This window comes from Macrosteles quadrilineatus, unplaced genomic scaffold, assembly GCF_028750875.1.
Source record: "Macrosteles quadrilineatus isolate MER2022 unplaced genomic scaffold, UCM_ALF_1.0 Scaffold_2__2_contigs__length_208266976, whole genome shotgun sequence".
Classification (NCBI taxonomy): Eukaryota; Metazoa; Arthropoda; class Insecta; order Hemiptera; family Cicadellidae; genus Macrosteles; species Macrosteles quadrilineatus.
In genome coordinates this window covers 167,844,707-167,872,491 of record NW_026542595.1, presented here as the reverse complement: position 1 = coordinate 167,872,491, position 27,785 = coordinate 167,844,707, and the positions used below count along the sequence as shown (strand labels likewise).

The following is a 27,785-nucleotide window of genomic DNA, read 5'->3' as shown; positions in this document are numbered from 1 at the left end:
TTTGCAGTTTTATTTAACAACATATTTAATGATTCAGAAAAATGGTTTGTTAAACACTGGAGAGCTAACATTTAGACTTAAAATTACTTGATCAACAATAGCCATTAACATTTTAAATACTCATTACCGATATACAAGTCTATTTTAGCTTTTTGCTTGGCTAAGCAATTATTGCAATATCACTGTAATCTAGCAAATACAATTTGAAACGTCTAGCTTATGAAAACACAAATATAATACTTACTTATTCGTAAAAATACAATACAAATATTTACGCTTGACTAATTAGGAACTCAAAATCTTAATGACAATGTAACTGTGACTAAATAAAATATTGATAATTAATATTACCGTTATCAAATTTTACAAAGTTTTTAATTATTTGAAACAATCATCCTATATACAAATATTTTGGATATAGATCAATATTTTATAAGATAGTATACAGTTAATTGCTCAAATTTGATCAAATCTATCGTTATGTTTTTGAATCTGTATATTAAATTGTGGTCTCAAAAAATGTTTCACTTCTTTCTTTGAACATATCGATGATCTTTGTAACGTTGCAAGTTGTATGTAGTTTGTGTAACTCTCAACTGAAGCAAAAAATAAACTGTTTGTTCATTTCCAATTTGTTTTTAAATTAGTTTAATTATTTGTACAATGCATTCTCAATACTTTCCATTTTTATTTATGTACATTATTTTATTTTATGTACTATCCAGATTTGTCCATCTAAGATGTCAATTAATAAACTAATCCAATCTAAGGTTTTAACAAGATGGTGAGAATAAATTTAAAATCTGCTACACACATTTTGGGCAATCAACAAATTGACATACTCGTAACCTACAGTTTTTTAATGTATTAATTGCTAACATAATTATTTAATTTCTTAATTTTTCACCTTGAACATTATTTCTTCTAAATCTTAACTGCAACTCTGGCTAAAAAATAAAGATATTACGAATGGTAAAAATTAAAAATCTAGTTTAGTGTATAGTTAAACATAAACATAACTTGCTTCAGAGATTGGTCCCAAAACTACAGCGGTTGAAGTACAAGTTAAAGCAAATTTATTTACAAAATTAATAGTAAAATACTTGTAAAACTGACTGTATAACACTGAACAAGCACTGACAATTGACAGACAATACTGCAATATTATCTAAAAGAGATTATACTTCTGAGATTAACAAAAGGTTAATTTTTCACTAATTCATGAGTGTATACTGCATTAAGTGTATACTGTTTGTTTTTTTTATCAAATTGTAAGAACATCTTTTTACGTTTTTACTATTGATATTTATTCTGTCTTGAACACATTGCACATTGTTGGAAGAGATAACTCTGGATGTTTCCAAATAATCTCTTTAACAGGCTGATTGACATTAGTATGATTCGATGTGTGGAAATATGTTAATAAGCCCATTAATAAGTTGTCAATTTCCTTTTCATCTATTGATTTTTACTGTCGGGCGATCTCCTTTATCTATTTAAGGAGATGGTATTCTAGAAATGACCATTCCTTTGACTGTAGCATCCAGAGTATTGAAATATGTCACATCAGACATGAGTTATAATCTAAAGTAAAAGAGAAGTACGACAGTTTTTGTGATGTGTAGAGGCTATTTGTGAGGTCTTAAAATTGTTGTAACCCCCCCCCCCTCAATAATTTTTTAAGATGGCCTTTTGTCTGGCTTTAGTTATATTCAATTCTCTAACATGTAAATTTTATTCCCATGTCCGACATAAAATTTACTTACCATTTAATTTCAAGACCCAACCATTCGGTTTTTTTGTAGTATTATAAAATTTTCCAATTTTCATATTTACATAATACAGTACTTAGAAATATAAATTTATAGTTATATCAGCTAATTTTAAAGAGTAAAAGTAGGCTGATTCAGTTATTATGAAAAAAATGGTTTTTTTTTCTTTGGCTGTAAACTCATTTTCAATTATTTTAAGCTGTAATGCCAAACTATAATTTGAAATTTTGGTTACTCGCACATCTCTATTCCTACTTTGGAAATAAGATATTAGTAAATTGAAACAAGATAAAAACAAATACTTTTAGAAGTATAAAAGGTAACCTGTACAAATGCAGATTTACTATTTATTATGACTAGAATAAGAGGCCAAAGAACTAGCAAAAAGGATCTATTAAGAGATAACACCTGAATAATAACAGTATTGTTAACGTGGTAAAATGTAAAATTTATATATCTTGAGACACATTTCTGTTTGCCATGCATGATCCTTATTTGTTAGATCCCAGCTAAATTCAAATCAAATTATCACCTAATTGCTCATACTCTACAAGATCTACAAATAAATCCACATTGAAGTAGTTTAGTCATGGATCTTGTCTTTGTTGATGATATTTTCAGCCTATCATTAGAGCTCACCTAATAATAATGAGGTCACCAGTTCAATTCTGACAGACGCCTGTGGCATTTTCATGGTTGAAAACTGGACAGGGTTTTAATAAACGTTTCTGGCTATAAAAAAGCTGGTATTGCCCTCTACAAGGCTATTATCATTTAGTTAAAGCTATTATCTAATTTATTCAATACTAATCGTTCACAAATTTTTGCCTTTAAAAAATTTACCCTAATTTTAAATACACCATCAAATCTCATATAATTTAATCTAATATGATCCTAACAGTTTAAAGCACTTTTGATTGGAAACAGGATGCAGCTATTCATGATATTGGGTTTCTTAGAGTTATATTGGTTAGAGTATCGACTATTTCTTAACGAGAGCAAACCTTTATCTTAATTTATTCCATACTTCTTCATTCACCCAACATAAACAGTTCAATACGGTGTCTTAGTATCATATTATTGCCATAATAGATTTTATGAGTATCAACCGGAGGGGTTGAATTTTATTTTGACATTTGTGTTATCTAGTTAAATGTTGTATCTGCGTGTGAATAACATTTATCCTGTTGTGTAACTTGGCACAGGTGAAATCGGCACTAGGCTTTGCAAGATTCTAGGTATGTATCCAAAAACATAGTTTTATAGAGGTATGAACATATAACATAAATATGAAAAGTATTACAATTTACTGATTATATGATAAGTAATGATTAAAATGTAAATAAAAAATAGCGCATTACCATACTTATTTCGGACAGAAAAATCCAACACTTACTACATTTGTAAATGTTGAAGCCAAAATTGTAAATTTTAAATTTTGTTGCTTGTTATTGATCGATAAATAAAATACCATACTAGTATACAAATTACAACAAGGAAATTAGGTGGTAATACAAGAATGTAGAAGAAAACCACCAATAAAGAATTTAGTTTAAAAAATACTACAAAGTTAAATTTCAGCTAAACACTTAAATATAGCCGAATTCAGACTTGAACCAACAAGATAAAATTCACTAATGTCGGGACAAAGTTCAACTTTTACCGAACTTATAATTAAAACCTTTGGGTAATAGCTTCGGATCCGTACTTGGAGGAGTAACATAACCTGTGAGCAGAAATGTGACTAAGATATTGTCGGAGCCACGTCTTCTGTGCGACCGTCTCAACCGGAGTCGATCATGGAGGAGAGTCGCGCCACTTGGTCACGTAGATCGGCAAACGTCTCACTACTGATCACTGTGGAAGTCAACGCCTTGGCCACCCCTGTGTCGTGGAGATGCCTCTTCATGTCCCCTGTGGGAGGAAATAGATGATGGTTGTCTTGTTGTAACTTGTAACCATCACATTACTTTGCAATATTCTCACAAAGCTTTGTGTGACTTAAAGTGGTCAGCTAGCCTACTCGAGAAAGTTCTGGGGAAAATTCTCTTATAAAAGGACGAAATATCAATGTTTTGAGACTTTTATTGTATTTTTTAGCCCAAAATTCCAACTTTTTCAGGTAAAATAGCAGAACTCAATCCCCTTACAAAAAATTCTAACTAGCAATTTGGCTTTCCTTCAAAATAAAACCAGTTAAGCTAGACAGCTAGGTAGGTAGCTTTTGACTATGACTATCCCCTTTAACCATATCCTAGCTTTACTGATCGTAGTTTTTCATCAGATAAGTATTAATTTACATGTTTGACTTTGATCAGCACTATTTACAATATACATATTGTCCTCACCTGAAGTAACCATGGTGCCGACTAACGCCAGAACATTTTGGAAGACTTCCCGTTGAACCTGGCTGGAGGTGACGAGAGAGACGATCTGCTGACCAACATTGCACGACACCAGACTCGGCTCAGCGTCTGACATTCGCATGGCCGTCAGTAGAGACAATGCCAGTAGAGCCTGCCTCGGACGAAACATCACAATTAGGCCGACATTGGGACATCCAATATTGTTGAAACATTGACTAGTTTGGTTTTCATAATGTAAGAAGAAATCAAGTTACTGAAATTTATTTATCAAAACAAAACTATTAAGGCCAAACTCGATTTCAAATTAGTTTTATTATAATATAACGCCTTTAAATTTTTACAGTACCCACCTATTCCATTTACTGACAAATTATCAGGCCATCAACATAAACCAATTTTAAATATCCTGCCATCTCCTATCCACTTTCCCACGTTCAAGATACGAGTTGGTTTTTCTTTCGTTAATTTCAAAATGGATGACTACCAACCAACATTGTGAGGTATTCTCTAAAGTACTTGTTCCTTTATTCTTTTAATTCGCTACCGTAAAACAATTTTAGGGTTACATCCTTCATTACATTTTTCCTGATTTCAGAAGCGACACCCATTAATTTCCACGTACCAAATATTTTAAGCCAAAAAATACTTGTTACAGTATGATTGGCAATTTTACCTCATCAAGGCTAAATAACTTCTGTTTATATTTGATCATGATTTGATCATTCACTATTCCCTCACCTCTGTCTGCATGACAGCGTGCTCTGCCGTGATCATTGCTACCAACCTTGCAACAGCCCCACACTGCACCATCACACCCATCACATCCCTGTCTCTGCAACACCGACACATTTATTGCATTTGTAAGTTGTCCGCAATAAACCTTTGAACATTTGTAAGTTGTATTTTCAAAGTATGTAATTTTAAAATAGGTTTGATCATGTTTTTGATAGCAAGACAAGACTTTCCGGTACAGTGAGTGAGTCTTATCAATAGAAAACACAGGAAAAAATCCCAATTGAGTGTGTTTACAATTGAAAAGATTCACCACAGCACAGGGGAACCTGTTTTCCTATCAAAACACAAATCAAAAATATTCTGGTCTAGAGCCCTTTACTAAGAGTCTTGTATTTTAGGGACAAACCCTACTACACCACTTCCTTGGTTGGATTGCAGTTATTCCCAAAACTTACTTAGATGTAGGTTTGCTCACTTGATTTTAAAAAAAATATATAGATTCATTTAACGGCTTCCACTTTACTGTTAAACTTAAAATTTTTGTTAGTAACAAGTAACGTACTATAAATTTATTTTTAACATTTGGCACTACTGACCTGCTGTTTTTGATAAGCCATGCAAGTAGTCTGTTGGCTTCTCCTTGTACTCCAGGATGGTCTTCAGTAGTACACCACTCCACTAGCTTAGACACCAACTCTGCATTACGACCCACACTGACTGCAGCACTCTCTATAACATGATACCAGTGGCGGATCCAGAGGGGGGCGAAGGGGGCGATCACCCTCCCCCTCGGGCATACATGATATAATATATATTTTTTTACTGCATGTAATACAGTAGCGCATACACATTGCGTAAAATAATTTGTCACATTTGCTTTGGACAAAGGATATAAAACTGCCATTTTGGAGACTTAAGGTACCCCCAAAGACCACCCCCCCCGGTTCGCCCCCCCCCCCTTGTGACTGTTCTAGATCCACCACTGCATTGTACCTTGATGAGACACTTCAGTGGTCTGTTGGCCTCTCCTTGTACTCCAGGATGGCCTTAACCTAGTGAAACTTGAAATGACAATAAAATATTTTTCACAGTCACAGGCCACTGACCAAATAAACACATTTTCTAGAGTTTGTAATGGTCGCATCACAGCAAGGTAGCAGCAGATCTCAGATATAAACAGCAGAGTAGTGTAGGGATATCATTGCAATATTCTCTATGCTGCCACTGCGTTTTCTTACACTAGAAATTGTGTTTAGCTTTTGTATTTTTCATGCACTAACGGAATGTGTCCTTAAACAAAATCTAATATGGTGTTTTTCTATTGCTTTTAGAAGCAGTAACCTTTTGCAAGCATTTAACATTTGATTGTCGGATTTTGTCTACAGTATCTCAAAATCAAAATGTTTCCTATTCATCCACTGTTTGGTATTTGTATTGGGCATTGACTCTTGATGAGTGATTCTTGAGTGGTGTTGACACTTAGTATCTAGAAGAGACATGTCCCTACTTGACACTGTTGGTATCAGAGTTTCAAGGAATCAACCCAACCCTTTTTTACGGGTTGATCGCAAAATTCACATCTCTATTTTATTTACAACTAATAATAGTAAATCGCTAAGCATAGCAATAAACTTTATTTGGACTTTGACACTTTCAGTTATTCACTTTGAAAGCACTTAAACAAATTTACACCAACAACACAATTACACCTTAGAACAATTAGCACTTAGAATATGGTTTGGTTTAATTATTACAAATTAAATTCATTAGGTACCTTGCCCATCAATAACCATACGAATGGTTCCAAGCAGTTTGAAGACCACTGGGAAAGTAGGAATTGAGACCATCGGCAGAACCGCATCCAGTAAACCTTCTGCCAACATTATGCTTTTGTTTTGTACAGGTATCACAAGGTTCCTGTAAAGCAAACTCATGTTGAGATGGTACCAAATGTTGGATATTAACATTGAGTATGTCAAAAATGAAACAACAGTAAAAGTTAATTTACTAGTACAATTTTCAAATTCTGAAAATACTACAAACGGACCATAAAGACTATTTAAAATGTCAAAAGTTATGAATGTGCATAAAAATTATCAACCAATAGAACAGTCAATGATTAGACTAGTGATCTTAAAACAGTCGCAAATGTTACAACGTAAATAGTTTTACACAAACTGACATCTGGGTTAGTGCTTGCCTGGCAATCAAAAGGTTGCCAGTTTGATTCTGAGAAAAGCTGGAAGCGTTTTAGGAGTTCAAAACTGGACCCAGCGATCCTTAATCATTGGGCTTTAAGTTGGGTCTTGGCAATAGAACCAGAAAATAGGTGGATGATTTAATCTTAGTGGGTAACAAAGCGGTCAATTCGTTTATTCATCACTTATATTCACCTCAATATACATACCCAGATGTGTCGGTGTCCTAGAGTTAATCGAAAATAAAATGCAGCTTAGTCACAGTTATTGTCACACTAACCTAAGAGCACTCAGAAGAGCGTGTTGCAGTCGGATATCAGCAGACACAACATTGTTCCTTTTCAGCAGAGAGAGAAGTTTCTTGCTCACTCCCAAATCCACCATTTGCAAACAGTGTTTATCTATAAGCAATAATAGTCAAAGTTTCAACTTATACTGGCCTCAAAAAATGTATTTTTGACTCAGATTTTTTGTCAGGCATTCACTATTGTGTACAGGGTTGCCACCTTAGGTTAGGAAAAGATCTGGACCTGGCCCCCTTCCCCTCCACCGGATTAACATAGGCTTAAATAAGGGTATAAGGAAACAAATGCGGGTCGTGGACAGGTAGCAACGGTGATTTTGAATGAAATTTGACTGAGAATTGATTTGGACATTCTATGTTAAATCTGACTCACATGTAAGACATGAAATTCTCCAGGAAAAGGAAGAAAACTGGAAAAAAACACATAGTTCAAGACTGCTTTACAGTAACATGACTAATCACCTGTCTCTCCCACCCATTTTTTAGATCATATATTGTGTTGCACCAGGGGTAAGTGAAAATAACATAACCATTCTCAGGAGTTGAACACATAACACATGTAAAACTCCCTTTAAATTGTTAATAGACATTGTGTTTCTACTATTATATTTCAACTTCAGTAGTTTAGCGGTAATCAGGCCTACCTGTGCGTGCAAAATTGCCCATTGCTAGCACTCCAGTGATTTGTAGGTCGTCATCCGTAGACACAAGCCAGTTCACCATTCCCTGGAAGACCTTTCCTTTACCATCACTGTACAGTAGGTTCATACTGTCATCTGAAAGTGTTAAAATTGGCATTTAAAAAGAACCCAGGTGTCAAGATTGATGGCGACTCAGTCCAATAAAAAATACAATCAGGATCTAAACCCATTACCGTCAAAAAACTGTGAAAATTAAAAACAAAACAGTAAACAATATCAAAATAGCTCTCCACCCCAAGCAGCAACTCTAACTAGATTTTAGCAGGTAATACAGTAAATCAAGAGTATAAACCAAGTTATAACAAGTAATAACACCAAGCTTGTCCCAAGCCAAAAGTAGTTGTAAGACTGTACTGGTTGATGTTTACACACGGCTGGTAAGAAAAATCAAATAAAACTGGAAAATCTGTTTTTATTTGAATGAAATTGAGATGTTGAAAATCTACATACTGAATGACATTGCAGTCACCTCCCAGTTTCTGTAATACAGAAGTAACAAAAGAATCTTACAAACAAAATTAGTAAAAACTACCACAACTATACCAATTATGTTACGATGACATCAATGAAGTAACTAACCGCCGTTAAGTATGATTATGATGAGATCGCAGGCCATCTTCAGTAGGTTTCTGGTCTCATCGTCTTCTACGAGGGGTCGATGTTTCTCCAACAGATCAACCAACAACTCACACAGTCCAGCTTTGGCAAGGTGCAACCTCACACTCTCTGAAAACATTATTTGATTAATTAATTCTGTTTGTTATCTCAATTAATAGTAAATAATTTGTCAATAAACTATTTTTAAGCCATTTAAACTTCAAGAATAATATGATTCTATTGGTTGGGTTACTTACGGTGTGACATACTAAAAAACATCAAAACTTCCACATTTATAGCCTAATATTAGTAAGATAATAAGCTTGTCAGTTGTAGAATTTTTGCCAAACATTTCAAAAACAAACTAAGCTATTTTTTTGATGTTTATTTGTTTTCACGTCCAGTGCCTTTGGATGACTGAAATCTGTCATCGCATGCTGATTGGTTCCTGGAATCTGGAACCCAATTTCAGCTGTCTCTAGTAGACATTTCTGAATTTCGATATGACTAATCAAAGTCATTTTAAACTTAATTGAGGTATAATTAATAATATACATAGTCTCTGTGAAATCTTGAAAAGTAGGGCACTCTTGACATTGTGGATTGCTAAATTCTTCCACTGTCACACAGAGTTTGTAAAAGCGAGTCGAACGCTCGTACTGCCCAGTGAATGCTGGAATCTCGTAATGAACACGTTCCACGCAAATCACATTTACTGTTGTCTCATGGTGGTCTTCGGACCTATCCATGACTGAAGAGACTAAAATAAAGTCGAAACAACAGAGCACACTTCTAATCCTGAAAGATGGATTAGTCGTATTGGACATAGCGCAGGCTCAATCAAATTTCGAATCTACAAACCACACACGAACATGGATCGTACACACCCGAGACGGTACGTGTGACAATCTCAATGCTCGGAGAGGTTGAGATTTTGGTTTTGTAATTTGAAAGAACATTCAAAAGAATGTAATTGAAAATTGGCAAGGGATTCGTCCCATTTACCTTCAAAAAGATTAACCTGTAATGAAGCGCTTGTCTTATCCCCTCACAATAACGCGTAACCGGGTTTTAGACGTAGGGCAGATGCTGATCTTAATTGCAGCTATCAACCACGAAAGCTATATGCTGTGGGAACCCTCACGATCGCCGGATAGGCAGATGCCGCCCACACGAATTGTGTAGAAGAGCCTAAACGTGCTACTGTTTGATGATATCAGTGATTCTAAATTGCAGTCTGATTGATAAGACTGACCAGCTCCGCTGGATTTGCAACTACATCACCTGTCACAATCACTTTAACCAATTAATAATTTTGAGTGACTTGTAACATTAGGTGCAAGTGTTTGGCTTCGCAACCTTCTAAAATTCTAAATTAATTAATTATACCTCAATTAAGTTTAAAATGACTTTGATTAGTCATATCGAAATTCAGAAATGTCTACTAGAGACAGCTGAAATTGGGTTCCAGATTCCAGGAACCAATCAGCATGCGATGACAGATTTCAGTCATCCAAAGGCACTGGACGTGAAAACAAATAAACATCAAAACTGATGAGTCCGTCCACAATAATTTAAGAACAATGAGTAAATACTCAGGTGTGCCTGGTCAACTCTAAGTTGACAATTTCATCTTTTCAAAATTTAGAAACATCAAAATTCAAAATTTCAGTTGGACGATGAAAAATTTAATCCGTCCTCAACACATTATAATTCATTGTGAGGGGATAAGACAAGCGCTTCATTACAGGTTAATCTTTTTGAAGGTAAATGGGACGAATCCCTTGCCAATTTTCAATTACATTCTTTTGAATGTTCTTTCAAATTACAAAACCAAAATCTCAACCTCTCCGAGCATTGAGATTGTCACACGTACCGTCTCGGGTGTGTACGATCCATGTTCGTGTGTGGTTTGTAGATTCGAAATTTGATTGAGCCTGCGCTATGTCCAATACGACTAATCCATCTTTCAGGATTAGAAGTGTGCTCTGTTGTTTCGACTTTATTTTAGTCTCTTCAGTCATGGATAGGTCCGAAGACCACCATGAGACAACAGTAAATGTGATTTGCGTGGAACGTGTTCATTACGAGATTCCAGCATTCACTGGGCAGTACGAGCGTTCGACTCGCTTTTACAAACTCTGTGTGACAGTGGAAGAATTTAGCAATCCACAATGTCAAGAGTGCCCTACTTTTCAAGATTTCACAGAGACTATGTATATTATTAATTATACCTCAATTAAGTTTAAAATGACTTTGATTAGTCATATCGAAATTCAGAAATGTCTACTAGAGACAGCTGAAATTGGGTTCCAGATTCCAGGAACCAATCAGCATGCGATGACAGATTTCAGTCATCCAAAGGCACTGGACGTGAAAACAAATAAACATCAAAACTGATGAGTCCGTCCACAATAATTTAAGAACAATGAGTAAATACTCAGGTGTGCCTGGTCAACTCTAAGTTGACAATTTCATCTTTTCAAAATTTAGAAACATCAAAATTCAAAATTTCAGTTGGACGATGAAAAATTTAATCCGTCCTCAACACATTATAATTCAATCTGTCGTGCACTAAAGTGTGCACCTGATGAGGTATGGGCTATCTAGCCCTGAGACCGAAACAGATGATATCGTTATGCGTATAATCGCACCTTTTACGTTGCAAGAGTGATTCCGCCACTAGGGCGTCTTTTCGCACGTATAACCCCAAGAACGAGTTTCGTGACCAATACATCTAACCTGCAAAATTAATTTAGAATTTTAGAAGGTTGCGAAGCCAAACACTTGCACCTAATGTTACAAGTCACTCAAAATTATTAATTGGTTAAAGTGATTGTGACAGGTGATGTAGTTGCAAATCCAGCGGAGCTGGTCAGTCTTATCAATCAGACTGCAATTTAGAATCACTGATATCATCAAACAGTAGCACGTTTAGGCTCTTCTACACAATTCGTGTGGGCGGCATCTGCCTATCCGGCGATCGTGAGGGTTCCCACAGCATATAGCTTTCGTGGTTGATAGCTGCAATTAAGATCAGCATCTGCCCTACGTCTAAAACCCGGTTACGCGTTATTGTGAGGGGATAAGACAAGCGCTTCATTACAGGTTAATCTTTTTGAAGGTAAATGGGACGAATCCCTTGCCAATTTTCAATTACATTCTTTTGAATGTTCTTTCAAATTACAAAACCAAAATCTCAACCTCTCCGAGCATTGAGATTGTCACACGTACCGTCTCGGGTGTGTACGATCCATGTTCGTGTGTGGTTTGTAGATTCGAAATTTGATTGAGCCTGCGCTATGTCCAATACGACTAATCCATCTTTCAGGATTAGAAGTGTGCTCTGTTGTTTCGACTTTATTTTAGTCTCTTCAGTCATGGATAGGTCCGAAGACCACCATGAGACAACAGTAAATGTGATTTGCGTGGAACGTGTTCATTACGAGATTCCAGCATTCACTGGGCAGTACGAGCGTTCGACTCGCTTTTACAAACTCTGTGTGACAGTGGAAGAATTTAGCAATCCACAATGTCAAGAGTGCCCTACTTTTCAAGATTTCACAGAGACTATGTATATTATTAATTATACCTCAATTAAGTTTAAAATGACTTTGATTAGTCATATCGAAATTCAGAAATGTCTACTAGAGACAGCTGAAATTGGGTTCCAGATTCCAGGAACCAATCAGCATGCGATGACAGATTTCAGTCATCCAAAGGCACTGGACGTGAAAACAAATAAACATCAAAACTGATGAGTCCGTCCACAATAATTTAAGAACAATGAGTAAACTAAGCTATCCTTGTAGTACGGGAGGGAAAATCCTGTCCATACCCATCCTGAACTGAAAGTACAATCCTGTCCATCCCTCGTGAAAACCCTTTCTTTGGGGACAAACCACTTTTATTCTCTCTTTAAAAATCAATTCACACTGGAATTTCTGCAATACTTTAAGTTCTTATCCCCCCTTATAGCCCTTATCCGGCTTCCTATAGCCTCTAATCAAAACTCCTGATTCATTTCTCACCGTTCTCAGCCTGGGTGTGTAGTAACTCTACACAGAGTTCACTCAGTTCGCCGGACGTAGAGGCTTCTAGAGTCTTCACCGTGATGTTACACAGCTTCTCACTCAAGGTCAGTGTGCCTGGAGCTGTAAAACGTATCAGATTGTTACAACAGAAAAACAAAATGGCTGAGTTGTGATGGACAACTTTGTAGGAGATATCATACAAAGTGGATGGATTGATTTGAAAGTTACAGTTGATAAAAGGATTGAGTTCTAGTTATATTTTTCTATAACATTAAGATAAAAGGCTGAGTCATATCCAGTAGACTGTTTTTTCGGATACCTCGAAACAAATTCCTCGTCTGAACTACAAGAGTACCTACTAATTCTTCATAAAAAAATAAGTTAAATAAATTTATGTAAGCCTATGTAACTAGGGCTTATGTTTTTTTAATTTTATATCAAATGTATTTTATTTGTATACTAGCTGTACCCGCGGGCTTTGCCCCGTTTAACTTCTTAATTTTCAAGATGAGCTCGTTCGCATGGCTCAATCACGTCGTGGTTGAAGGTCGTTCGCTAAGCTCACTCACCTTTAGGTTGGAGCTCATTCGCTGCGCTCACTTGCCTTCAGGTTAGCTCGTTCGCTACGCTAACTTGCCTCCAGGTTGAAGTTCGTTCGCTACGCTCACTCACCTTTTGGTTGCAAATTAGCTGTGTCATAAATTTAAAAAAATAATAGTGCTGCACCCTGTTGGTAATCCTTGTAACTTTAATGCTATTGAACATCATAGAACAGAACCAACTTGTTTAATTGAAACAGCTGTTAAGATTCTGTAATTCCATTTAAATATGAGTACTCATAAGGTTAACATGGGAAACTCCAGAGCCACTGGGGCGGAGCCCGAAAGCCCGATCAGAATAAAAACTACTTAGTTTTCCAATTTAATGCCCAAAGAATCGGTGTACCGAATTTCAGCCTCCTAGGTAAATGGGAAGTGGGAGAATTAGTGATGAGTGAGTGAGTCAGTCAGTGAGTCAGTGAGGGCTTTGCCTTTTATATATATAGATGCTAAGAATTTATCATCATTTGTTTTATTTTTATTTCAGAAATGTGTTGTATGTTAAAATTCAATGTTAACCAGACAGACAATCATAGGCCAGTATTTAATTTAATTACATTGTTCTGAGAGGAATGTTTGAACAATAAAGCACTTCATGCATAACTCTCCATTGTCATAAGATCAGTAGATGACAGAGCTGATCCAACCATAGCAATATTTACAATACTTAACAGTTAGAAAAAAAATACCCCCGCCGCAGCAAACCTGCAGACTAAGCGAATTTCAACTTGTCTGATTACATTGTTACTAAAATATTTCCATATATAAGACATATTTATTCTCAATTTAAATAACATTAGATTTAACGAGTGCTTAGGTTTGCTGCTACAGGGAAGGTAAAAAGCGTTTTTCGACCATAAGTCAATAGTATAGGATGAAATAAATAAATTTGCCAAATTTTATCAATATATATCCATAAACAAGTAAACCACAACAGTTTCATTTTCTCCATAAGAATAACATGGGAATTTTAAATTTGCACTTTTTTGAATTTTCTCCGTAACCATTAGGCATACAACAATGCTTCAATATACTAAACTAGGGGCTTGTAGGGGCAAAAGCCCCTAAAAAACCAAAATACATAAATTTTTTATCAACCTTCATTGGTCATTTATAAATAAGCACTGATTTTCTAGCATTATAATATAGTTTACAACACAAAATGTATACAATATATTATATACAGTAGATACATTTACATTTAAATGGTGGTACGTAGGGACAATAGCCTCTAAAACAGTAAACTTTTTTATTTTGAAAATAATAAGCATAAAAAACAATTAAAATTTGGTTTAATTCAAGTTTTATTTACATGAATAGAAATCACTACTTACTTATTGCATTTGATAATTAGTCAGAACCTCTGGATAAACTATGTTTTTTGTATATGAATTGTTTTCTGTATTGTTCTGTTCTCTTGTATTTGCCATATATACTCTGATTCCATCTGATGACTTGACTCTGCTAAATGCAACATATAACTGTCCGTGTGTAAAAACTGGGTTATCTAAGTAAACTCCAGCTTTCTGGAAGGTTTGGCCTTGTGCCTTGTTGATAGTTATAGCAAAGGCAAGTCGTAAGGGAAATTGCAGTCTTGACATGTGGAAAGGCATGTTAGGATCTGTTGAAATAAGCTTTATTCCAGGCAAAAATATTATATTTCCCTTTCCAGATCCCGTAATAATTTCTAATTTTATGCATTTCTCAAACATGCTTAATACGATTAACCGCACGCCATTAACCAAACCTGACCCTAGGTTTATATTCCTGATTAACATTACTATGGCACCTACTTTTAATGTCAATTTGTGAGGTGGCATTCCTGAGGGAGTTATTGAGTGTAAATATTCAATAGGAATATTCAAACGTTCGGTTGGGTCGTCACTGATTATTTCGTCCAAGATAACTATAGATCACCATAACTAAAAATTATACATTGCTGTAGTAAACAAACTGAAATTCATAAAAAGTACAGCTGGTATCTATATCAAAGGCTATGAGTACACAGATTTTCAGAAATACAACTAATACAAATCTGTGGCACAGCTGTTTTAATTTCAAAAGGTGTAAACAAATTAAACTCCATGTTGTTTTAATGGGAAAAGTTTTATTCTGTTGCGAATTTATGGTAAAAAAATAAGAAAAATGAATAGTTTTCTCTCAAAATTCACGTCAAGACCTTTAAAATAAGACCCCTCCCATCCTTCTACGGCCATCCAGTCACTCACAATTTCTTTACAAAAATTTGACTTACGGAATTATATCTCCGTAACCATTAGGAACAATGCTTCAATACAGTAGAACCTCTTTAATCCGAACTAATTGGGACCAGGGGTAGTTCGGACTAGTGAATAGTTCGGATTACAGAACATATTGCTGTTAGCGAATTTCCCTATAGGGAAGTAGCTATTACCGTAGGTGGCACGGTAAGACCTAGACCCGGGACCGATTTACTTTTTCATTTTGATGTCCCCAGAGGCCAAAAACACCATTCGTTCAAATTTTTATATATGTATATATATATATATATATATAGACTTATATATATATATACGTCCGTGAACGCGATAACTTGAGTAATTTTTGTCCGATTTTGATGAAATTTGGTTTAAAGGTGTAAAGCGGGATAAACTTGAATGAGTTAGCGAACCAGCACGATCGGACCATGGGAACGGGGCTTTACGGGGGGTTTTATGGGGTAAAAATTGGTTTTTCTCACTTTTGACCCTCAAAACACAAAATTTCCCGATTTCTCTTTAGACCTTTTTAAAGAGCTTAAAAAAACAAATAATTTAGTATACAAAAGTATTTTTGTTCGGTTATTAGTAACGGAGAAAATTAAAAAAATTGTAAATTTAAAATTCCCATGTTATTCTTATGGAGAATATTGTCAAATGTTGTAGTTTGCTTGTTTATGGATATATTTTGATCAAACTTGGCAAATTTATTTATTTTGTACTAAGCTATTAATATTTTACTCAAAAACACACTTTATTAGTTTCCTTGTAGCAGCAAACCTAGGTACTCGTTAAACCTAATGTTATTAAAATATATTTAACTGAAAATCAATTCAGACAAATGGAAATTCGCTTAGTCGGCAGGTTTGCTGCGGCGGGGGGTATTTTGACATTACAATAGCTAAAACATGGCTAAAATTGATCTAAATTATTTTGGGAAAAGTGAAAAAAATGTTTTATAAATTAAAATACAGTGTTTATTTAATACAGTAGTAAACATGGTGAATAAACAGTACTGTACATTAAATACAGTATACAATAAAGAACTGCTGTACTGTGTATAGAGTACAGCAATGAGGGGTTCGGATTAGTGGACGTTCGGATTACGGGGGTTCGGATTAAAGAGGTTCTACTGTATACTAAATTATTTACTTTTTTAAGCTCTACAAAATGGTTGCGAAAAAAATTCCAAAATTTTATGTTTTTAGGGTCAAAAATGGGAAAAACCCATTTTTACCCCATAAAACCCCCTATAAACCCCTGTTCCCATGGTCCGATCATGCTGGTTCGCGAACTCGTTCAAATAAATGTAGGTTTACACGTTTATACCAAATTTCATCAAAATCGGATAATTTTTGTTCGAGTTATCGTGCTGACGGACACATATATATAAATATATATACAGGGTGAATTTTAAATGAGTTCCCCCTCCTACTTTTTTTACATTTCGTAAGATATCATCTCCGGACCACTTCAGATCATTGTTGAGTAGTAAGTACTTCATTTTGACTGGGTATACATTTTTGGCCGCCATCTTGGATCCGCCATATTGGATACAAAGTTTTTTTTTCAAATGTAAAGGTGGGGTTGTGACCCATTATTTCAAACTAGATTTTTACGCTGATTACAATGCCGCAATTAGTTTTAAAAAATCTTCATCCGTTCTAAAGTTATGAGGAATCTTTATAACTTTATTTTTAGCCCATTTTAACATTGTGCATTAACAAAGTAAGACCATAATCTCAAAATAGTGCTAGATAAAGATAAATATGCACCACCATTCATTGTTGTCATATTTTCACTTGGTTATGACGGATGTAGTTTTTTCAGCCGCCATCTTGGATCCGCCATTTTGAAATGTGATCAATTAATTTAAATATGAAGGTGGTGTTGTGACCCATCATTTTGAACTACTTTTTTATGCTGAGCTCAATGCCGCAATTCGTTTTTCATTTGCATCTTTGGATTTTGAAATATTGAAATTTTAAATAAGAGTATTTTAATATTTCATCAAGTAAGCTTGATAACCAAAAACGGATTGCGGCATTGAGTCCAGTATAAAAAAGTAGTTCAAAATGATGGGTCACAACACCACCTTCATATTTAAATTAATTGATCACATTTCAAAATGGCGGATCCAAGATGGCGGCTGAAAAAACTACATCCGTCATAACCAAGTGAAAATATGACAACAATGAATGGTGGTGCATATTTATCTTTATCTAGCACTATTTTGAGATTATGGTCTTACTTTGTTAATGCACAATGTTAAAATGGGCTAAAAATAAAGTTATAAAGATTCCTCATAACTTTAGAACGGATGAAGATTTTTAAAAACTAATTGCGGCATTGTAATCAGCGTAAAAATCTAGTTTGAAATAATGGGTCACAACCCCACCTTTACATTTGAAAAAAAAACTTTGTATCCAATATGGCGGATCCAAGATGGCGGCTAAAAATGTATACCCAGTCAAAATGAAGTACTTACTACTCAACAATGATCTGACGTGGTCCGGAGATGATATCTTAAGAAATGTAGAAAAAAGTAGGGGGGGAACTCATTTAAAATTCACCCTGTATATATATATATATATATGAATTTGAACGGATGGTGTTTTTGGCCTCTGGGGACATCAAAATGAAAAAGTAAATCGGTCCCGAGTCCAGGTCTTACCATGAGACCTACGGTAATAGCTTAAGGGAAATTCGCTAAAACAGAAAAAAAGTATTATATGTCTTTAGTTAGTAGTTGTGTATAAAAATTAAAAAAATATAATATTTTATGTATGGATTCCCACTATTACAAAATAAAGCAACAACTAGTACTGGATATTGATTAGGCCTACATGTAAACTTACTGAAGATTGCTAAATAAATAAGTGGTTATAATTTGTATGTTTACATACTGTAGATATGAGTAAAGTGGCATGATTAGTGTGTGTGTGATATGCAGATGGCAGTCCAAACCATCTTCAGTCCAAACGAGAGTAAGTCAAAGTTAGTTGAGGACATGTAGTTTTTACAAATACATTCATAAATGTGTACTACTGTATAATTGATTTTTATACTACTGTGTCCTAAACTGAAACTACATATATTTGACATATATTTACATATATGATGTTATACGTATATTTTACGTCCACTACTAATGCTAAACTACAACTCTACTAAAGCAATTGATGGATACACCTGCATCAGTCAGAAGGCCTAGTATAACCATAGTATGTATAGCAGCTTCCTCTCCTTCCTTGGTAACTCCGAGCTCCAAAACTGAGCAAAGCAGCTCCATGATATCAAGGTCTAGAGCCTGAAAAAAAATTCCGTTTGTAAAAGCTAAGTTAAATCAGTGTTTATTAGAGTGGCCAGAAAACTTCTGGGAAAAAATTATAATTTCATTTTCACTAGTCATGATTCCCCGTTACCAAGTATTTACCTTTTTTTAAGGGATCTGCCGGTTTACAATATTTTAAGGTTAAGTCAGACCAGCAGTTGGCCTAGGGGGTTGTTCGGGCCAAAAACTATTATGGGGTAGAGTCATGCTGAGCCAAGGTTTTTCAAGTGATAACTTTTAGAAGTCATATAAAAATTCTAAATGCCCTTAGCATTTAATTGTATTTTGGGTCAACCCTTTGTGTTGTGGATATTATAACATTGTTACAGACTTTATCCACTTATTTTCAACAGGAATTACAAGTATGTGATCTAACAAGGATTTATATTTTAAACAGGTTTGATGAATCAAGATAATACAGACACATAGTCCACCTGGAGTGTAAAAAAATTGTCTTGGCAAAACTTAATACAGTAGAACTAAATAATTTACTCTTTATTTAGTAAACTGATACCTTGGGGTAAAGATGGTCCTGTCCCATGAGCAGGTTAAGTAGACAGCCGGCCGAGCAAGCTCGCAGTTGTGTAGCATGAGGCTCGTCAGGTTGGCTAACTGCACGTCGCAACACACACAACACTGCCGAAAGCCCGTCGCCTTCCACCACAAGTTTGTTGCCCTCAGCTGCAACCGTTGTAAAACTTTATGTTACTATAGACCAAATACAGTAGATCCTCGCTTAACAAAAAGGAAGCATTGGTAAATACTGCTGATTTTTAGCGAATTTCCCTACAGGGAAGTAGCTATTACCGTAGGTGGCATAGTAAGACCTAGGTTTGGGACCGATTTACTTTTTCATTTTGATGTCTCCAGAGGCCAAAACACCATTTGTTCAAATTTGTATGTATGTATATATATTAGATTTATGTCCGTAAACGCAATGACTTGAGTAATTTTTCTCAGATTTTTATGAAATTTGGTTTAAAGGTGTAAGGCGGAATAAACTTCAATGAGTTCGAGAACCAGCATGATCAGACCATGGGAACGGGTATACCAAAGTGTTTTTGTACGGTTATAGATAACGAAAAAAAATTTAATTTAAAATTCCCATGTTATTCTTATGGAGAATCTTGTAAAATGCTGTAGTTTGCTTGTTTATGGATATATTTTGATCAAACTTGGTAATTTTTTATATTTTATACTAAGCTATTCATATTTTGCAAAAAAAAGACTTTATTAGTTTTCTTGTAGCAGCAAAACCTAGGTAGGTGCTCGTTAAATAACTTAGTGCTAGTTTGTGATAGGTGCACTGTCTATGGTGACTAGCAGTTACAAGTTAAAATTTTAGAAAAATATATCTACTTATAGCCTATCTAAGTAAAAAATAAATGTAGGCTAACACATTGTAGGTGACCGATTATGTGGTCAAAATAGGCTATTGTTAAAACAGTGAGGTTAAATGGATTTTCTTTTGTTTTATAAACCAAATGCAAAAACTTAATAGTCAGATCATATCACAGAATAGAAGCATTCTTAGTTATCGGTACCGAACATTCTGTAAGGATTTGACTTATCACAGGCACTAAACCATTAAACTAGTGTTTCTTAACAGGATAAGGTTTCATTCTCGATCAAGCAACTTATATATTCCATGACTCCATAGAGTATAGGATATGAAGTAAGACTTGTTAGCGTTAGTGAAACTCACTGATAGAATACAACACACTTGTGACTTATCTTACAGTTTTCATAACAGATGTTTCCGAGAGCACGACAAGCCTGGATAAGCAGCTTGTTGTCAGTGTGCGATGACAGTAGTCTTAGTAAGAGAGTGGTGACAGTCTGACGGCAGCAAGCACTACGGCCACTCTCTGACTTAGCCAGTGCTGCCACAACAGCAGCAGTCTTGGCAACCACATCTGTATTCTCCCATTCCAACAGCGCTGCCAACTGTGTCACTAAATCACCAGCGTTCTTCAACTCTAAGACATAAAAAGTAAATTCAGAAAGGTTTTGTTCGAGATATTATTCTTAACAATTGGAAAACTTGGCCAATTACCTTGGGAAATTTTGCTGAAGCGACGGTCAGTAAGATGTAAAGTAAAACATCCTTAAGGGTCGTAAGCCACAAACCCTTTATATACGTCTGTACTAATCTTCAAAGTATTTCAGGTAATTTTCTATCATTTCATACTAATTTTAAGTTACAGCATATTTGGCTGTATTATGTATGGTTAGCTTAATATCATGTGAAATATACAGGCACTTATCAATTATCTCTTTGATATTGAGCTTTGTTAACAGTAATCCCAACCAAACATATACAATAGCATTAGTGGTCAATACAACAGAAAAGTACTGAATTTCATAGCAAATCATAACCTTAATGAGCCAGCCTGTAACTTATACAGTAGGAGCTTAAATTTAAAAAAAACAGTAGCCTGAAATCTTTTTTTCCAGAGACCTTAAAATTATTGTGTTCCATGCTTTTAACACATCTATGCCAAAACATATTTTCACTGAGAACTAAATAAGTAGCATACAAACGCTATCAACAGCAAACAATAAGTTACTTATTTATAACTGACCTTTTTCTCCCGAATCAATTTGAGATAAAACAGTGTCCAGAATGCTTGGAACATCATCTCCTTTTCTTCCATCCACAGCAATCTTCAAATCTTCTACTAATTTGACAAGATTGTCCATGGCTCTGAAATCAAGCGTGGTTTAACAGTTTAACCTATTGGCGCTGACTTAGGAGCCGCTGCAGGCCCGGCAGCTGACATACGAGAGCCACTCGTGTCACCACTATGCAGCACCACTATAGTTATTATATTATTTTTTCCCCTTTTTATTTCTTCATAATTTTGTGATGTTTATAAATATCTTGCTTCGCGTTTTGCGTATTTACTCATTTATTTTTACGAATAACAAACAAGGATGTGTTGCCATAGGAACCAGATATCACCAAAAATCAGCTACGGTAGGTAAATAAAAAAAAAAGTAATGTTAAGTTATTACTCATAAAACTAAAAAATTTGTCATTTTTCTACGTAGGGAATAAATTGAACTTTAAAATAGTAGGTAGTGTTATTTGGTGTCTGGATTAATCTTGGAATTTGTAAATCAAGTTCACTTTAAAAAATTGTTTTTAAAATGTGTATTAATATTAGGTATATTTATCATTTAATTTTTTTTATTTTACACTTTGATTATCCAATTAGGCTACCACTTTTTCGTAGACGATTTTACAGTGAACAAAATGGTGAAAAAATTATAAATTTATTACCTAAGGTTTTCTTTCTATCAATTAAAGTCTACCAATTCTGTAAAATTAATTGCCAACAGATGGTGCTGCGGGCAGTGCATTAAATCCTTCCCCAATGGGTTACTTGATACTTGTTAATATCCCACTGGAAGCGTATCTACGCCGTGGTCGTCAATGTATTGAAATTAAATATTGTGTGTGTATTTTGAAAATCAATAAATTGTAGCTGGATAACATAAATATATAAAAAATATACTGAACTGTTTTGTTTATATATTAAAGGAAATATTTTCTTGTATTTTATGTTTACTTCAGAATAAATGCATTATGAAAATAACACACACAAATGTTCTATATGAATAGGAAAATAATTTAGTTTGATATATGATAGGGAAAAGGAGCTAGTTTAGTATTAAACGTTACTTTTCCAAGTTAGAAACATTTAAATGCGTTATATTCTTTTTAAAGATACTCGTTAATACCACTATAATGCCGATCTCTGATTACGGCAATAAAATAACACTTAACGCATAACTATGAAAAAGACATGCAGATTAACACCTTTAGTTATAGATAGTCACCTGCAATATGGACACCCTCTTTCAATTTTGTATCAAAAATCATCATAGAGCCGCGCCGACTTAAAATACGTGAGCTTGCCTAATACAAAAGTTTACTTTATTGAAATTATTTCATTCTTTTTAGAGCGTTTGAAGTTGGTTGTATATTTTTACAAAAATAAATTATTAATTTTTTTTTGAGGCCATTTTGATCTTCATTTTTGAAATTTTGAGGTAAACTATTGTATAATTTTATACACATGTGATAGGGACTTTTTTTAACTAATGCTGTTCTTACTTGTTGTACATGTAGATTTTGTGCTTGTCTGGTGTTAGTTGTGAATACTATTGTTGGGAAAACATTCAGGTTTGGCTTTAACAGTAACGGCACATTCCAGAATATAAACTGCTGGTAGAGTTAAAATGCCAAGTTCCTTGAAGGTATCTCGGCAGGAGTCTCGACCTCTCATTTTACAGATGGTTCTTACTGCTCGTTTTTGTAATATAAAGATTCTTTGAGCTTCAGTGCTGTTTCCCCATAGTATTATGCCATAGGCCATTACACTATGGAAGCAACCATAATAAAATTGGAACAGGATGTTTCTATCGATTATATTCTGAAGTCTACGAATAAGATGGCACACAACTATTAATCTTTTTGCTATATTATCAATATGGTTTTCCCAGGATAAATTTTCAGATATTGTTATTCCAAAGTATTTAGCTGACTTTTCTTTCATTAGGTGAGTATCTCCCATTTTTAAAAGTGGTGAGTAGTCCGGTTCTTTCCTATTGTAAAATTGAATTAGACTGGTTTTTGAACTGTTAAGTGCCATTTTATTATTTGCGCTCCAATTAACCATTTTATTAATTCCTTCCTGAGTTTTCCTTATAACTGTTATACGGTCTCCATAGGTAAGATGCCCCACATCATCTGCGAACATCAATAGTTCCCCGTCCTGGATCTCTTCAGGCAAATCATTAATATACAGAAGGAACAACACTGGTCCGAGATTTGATCCTTGCGGGACTCCTGTGTTGATACAGTCAGAGATATTTGATTTAAAAGTCTTTATAACATTCGTCTCACTGGTGTTTCTAATATTTACAATTTGGTATCTGTTTTTAAGAAATTACATTATCCAGTTTAGGGGATTTTTCCTAATACCAATTTTCATTAGTTTGGTCTAAGTATTTCATGATCCAGGCAATCGAAGGCCTTGGTCATGTCATATAAAAGGAGGAGAGAGTCCTCCATTAAGTCAATGTTGTCATAAATTTTTGTCATTAATTTAAAAACTGGGTCTATAGTTGATCTTTCTTTCCGGAAACCATATTGTTTTTTTACTAAGTATGTTGTTTTCTTCTAAGAAGGGCATGAGTCTATTAAGGAAAATTACCTCAAACACTTTGGAAAAAGCAGATTGGATTGCTACTGGTCTATAGTTAGCTGCAAGTTTATCATTTTTCTTATGAATAGGTATTATCTTTGATATTTTTAATTTGTCTGTAAAAGTTCCAGTTGCAAAAGATTCATTGATGATCAGTGTAAAAGGTTTGGCAATAAATTCAGCACAACTTCCAAATAAATGGCACGGTACCTCATCAACTCCTGCACTAGTCCTCCTTCCCACGACAGTCATCACCCTCAGTACTTCCTCCTCTGTAGTCGGTTCTAGCAGCATGCAGTCATCGAAATCAAAATCTGGCCCATCGGTTAACTCCTGTACACCCTCGGTGCCATTTCCATGCAGTTCAGTCAGCTTCCTTACTTCGTCAACAAAGACAGAATTGAACAGGTTTGCCACATCTACAGGGTCACTAATTAGAGATTCTTCATTTTTTAGGGTTATATCTTCGTTTGCAGATGTTTTGTCGGTCAGGCTCCGTACTACTCTCCAAGATTCACGACTTATATTTTTGGAATGACTAATTTTATTTTGTATGAACCCTTTTTTACAATCAAGTATCAGTTTATTATGATCGGCTTTGGCCTGGTTGTATAATCTTTTCATTTTTAAATTATTTGAAGTTCTAGTATTCCAATAAAGGTCTTTTAAGGCTGTTTGTGAAGTTCTTATTTCATCGTTTATCCAGTTTACTGTGTTATGATTTTTCAGATTAGTCATCAATTTAGGGAATGATATTTTAAACAAGTACAAGAAGGTTGAAAAGAATTCTTTGAACATAAGATTAAATTTACTTGAAGGCTCATCACCAAGTAGGCCTACTTCCTCCAACTTCCATTTATTAGTTTTGAGCAGTTGACAAAATGCTTCCAAGGCCGGTTTAGAAATAATTCTTTTTTCAATCTTGTAGTTTCCCAGTTAGGTTACTTTTTACCCCAATTTCAGCTAAAGGTATGTTGTGGTCACTTAGAATGTTTATATCTGATCTCACTCTGATTATATTTAAATTAGGCTCTGAGATAACGTAGTCAAGTTGAGTGCATGTTGTCTCAGTAACCCTGGTTGGGCCTTCAAACATCAACTTGTAGTTTGTAAGTATTTAATAAATCTAACAGGCAACTCTTATTTATAGATTGTACCAAATTAACTTATCAATGTTTAAATTAGTGTTTAATTTAGGGGTCAATCCACATCAAATCAACCAATTAAAATTAAAATGGTTGCTGACTAATTTTTTTTATTTTTTATTTTTTTACCCAAGATTGTACTATGTTCAGAGAGTTGAAAACTGTTAGTCATTAATTTTTGTTATGTTCAGTTTTTATTTTGGCAGCCATTTTGTTTGGTTGCGACAGCCAATTTTGCGTTTTGCAAAGGTTTGCGTTTAAGTCTGTATCTTATTAATTTTCAAAGATATTCAGTTATAACAAAAACCATCTTAAAGAGCATTAAATTTACTATATTTTAAGCTTAATTAATACTTACATCTACTTAATAGTGAATTAAATAGGTTAAATTTGAACTAAAATAAAAGGGCCGCCGGAATTTTATCTCCTTGGGCAAAGCTGACATCACTATGACGTAGTAAGAATTTTAGAATTTTACATCCGCGGATTTGAGAGTTTATTGAAAATAGACAGAGCATGATAAATTAGATTAGCAATAAAACCGGAATTTTACCCCCTGTCCATATAACTAGCGTTTAAGCAACTGTATATGTAAGTACGGTCCAGATTTTACCCCCTGTGCAGATACTTAAGTTAAATGTTATTCAAAGACTGGATTTTCTGTGGTGGTAGATCTACAATACAGAGACAGTTCTCATGATCTAAGAGATCTACATTAATTTACTTAGTAGTGAACCTACAGCTTCAAAAATGCTCTCTACCATCAGGTCACTAAGGCATATCACATGGAATATTATTATTGCTTTACTACTAGTGATTAGTGAGATGTGTATATAAGTACATAGATCTAAAAACAAAACCAATACATGACCCAACTTAGACAAACTAGGCCTAGGCCTAGTAGACTAATAAAATAAAATAGTAAAAGGTTTCAAAATACCGACCTACCACAAGTTTTCTCTAATGACCTAGGCTATTTTTTACACTTAAAATTAAGGAAAATTATAATGAAATAAAAGCTATTTTACTACCTTCTGATTTAACTGTTAAATATACATCAAGCTACATAAAATATCTTGCGAACTAAATAATTATAAGATCAGGTAAAGAGTGTATAAATGTTAATTTTTAACTCTGTTACACTTCAGGAGCAACATAAGCACTAGCAGACAACAAACTGAAGGTGGTAAAGCAAAGCAAAGCAGAGCAGAACAGAAACAGTAAACCCACCGGTGGGGCACACGGGAGGGACTAAGGCTAACATATCTTGTAGTGTCAGCGTTCGCCGCTAGGACTGCTAAGTTGAAAAAAATTAAATTAATTTTTTATTTTTTGTTATAAAATTAACTTTTAAATTATAAAATATTGTTTTAAAATTATAAAATAAATTTTTAATTTTTAAAATTAAACTGTCATAACATAACCTAACCAACCAGACTTGCTGATAATATAAAAACTATATAAGATAAAAATCTAATTAATGATTACTTATAATTTTTAATTAATTATAAAATTAATTTTAAAATTTAGTATTATAAAATTAAACTGTCATAACCTAACCTAACCAACCAAACTTGCTGATATGAAAAATTTGTTGACAAAAAGTTAGTGCTTCCAGCGGGTTTCGATCCCCGGACTTCCTGAACATCAATCCGAAACGCTACCAACTAAGCCACTAACGCCTCTGGAATATCATCGTTTCGTTACGGTAATCGTGTCGCCTCAAGAGAAGACATTAACCACTAGAGATATGACGTCACTACACCTTTAGCCTTAGTCCCTTCCGTGTGCCCATTCCGTAAACCCACTTATTATGACAGAAATCAGGTAAGCCAACTGAGCATTTTATTAATCCATAAAAGTAGTGTGTAATACTATAACTAGTGTGAGTATACAATCTACAATGCGGATGTAACTTAATATCATCGATGTTATTGATAATATTGATGTCGTAAAAATATCAGGAGCATTCCTCAAATACTTGAAAATGACTATTATTATACTCGAGTAATTGCGAAGTATTACAGGCGTTATTTTAAAACGAATAACAGTCATAATTCCGATGACCTTAAAATAGGCGTCTCAACGATTATGGAAATACTCAAGAGTCACGATGTGCGATGTAGTCAATGACAGTATAACAGTTCGATATAATCAACATCTCTTGTACCGTAAATATCTTATCATTTTCCAAAAGCTGATCTTGTTTTTTAGTGTTATCTACAAATGTTTCCCACTCATAGCAACATTTATATCTTTGACTATTAATGTTGTCCATACATTATTCATTTAATTCTATTTCTTGTACTTGGCGGTGTTCTATATGACTTTCCTATGTTTTCATAGTTTGCAAGGGTTTAACGTGGGGTTTAATGTGGTAAAATGGGTTTTTTTTATCTTTATTACCTTTAAAACACAAAATTTATCAATTTTTCTCCAGACTTTTTAAAGAGCTTAAAAAACAAATACTTTAGTATATCAAAGTGTTTTTGTACGGTGATTGATCACGGGGAAAATTCAAAAAAATTGTAATAACCATGCTATTCT

At 34.4% G+C, this 27,785-nt stretch overlaps 1 protein-coding gene across 1 annotated transcript; it reads right to left on the bottom strand.

The window, feature by feature from the left end:
• LOC128986550 (GTPase-GDP dissociation stimulator vimar) lies at positions 1-26,387 on the bottom strand. The gene is made up of 14 exons (XM_054406977.1): positions 26,270-26,387; positions 21,463-21,584; positions 20,617-20,856; positions 19,392-19,558; positions 18,736-18,853; positions 12,705-12,827; positions 8,656-8,802; positions 8,020-8,151; positions 7,352-7,472; positions 6,648-6,790; positions 5,470-5,602; positions 4,877-4,970; positions 4,121-4,289; positions 1-3,686 (listed from the first exon to the last, which is right to left on the bottom strand). Exons 2-14 carry the CDS (start codon positions 21,578-21,580, stop codon positions 3,556-3,558), a joined length of 1,836 nt encoding a protein of 611 aa, XP_054262952.1. The 5' UTR covers positions 21,581-21,584; positions 26,270-26,387; the 3' UTR covers positions 1-3,555.
• Between the last annotated feature and the right edge of the window lie 1,398 nt (positions 26,388-27,785).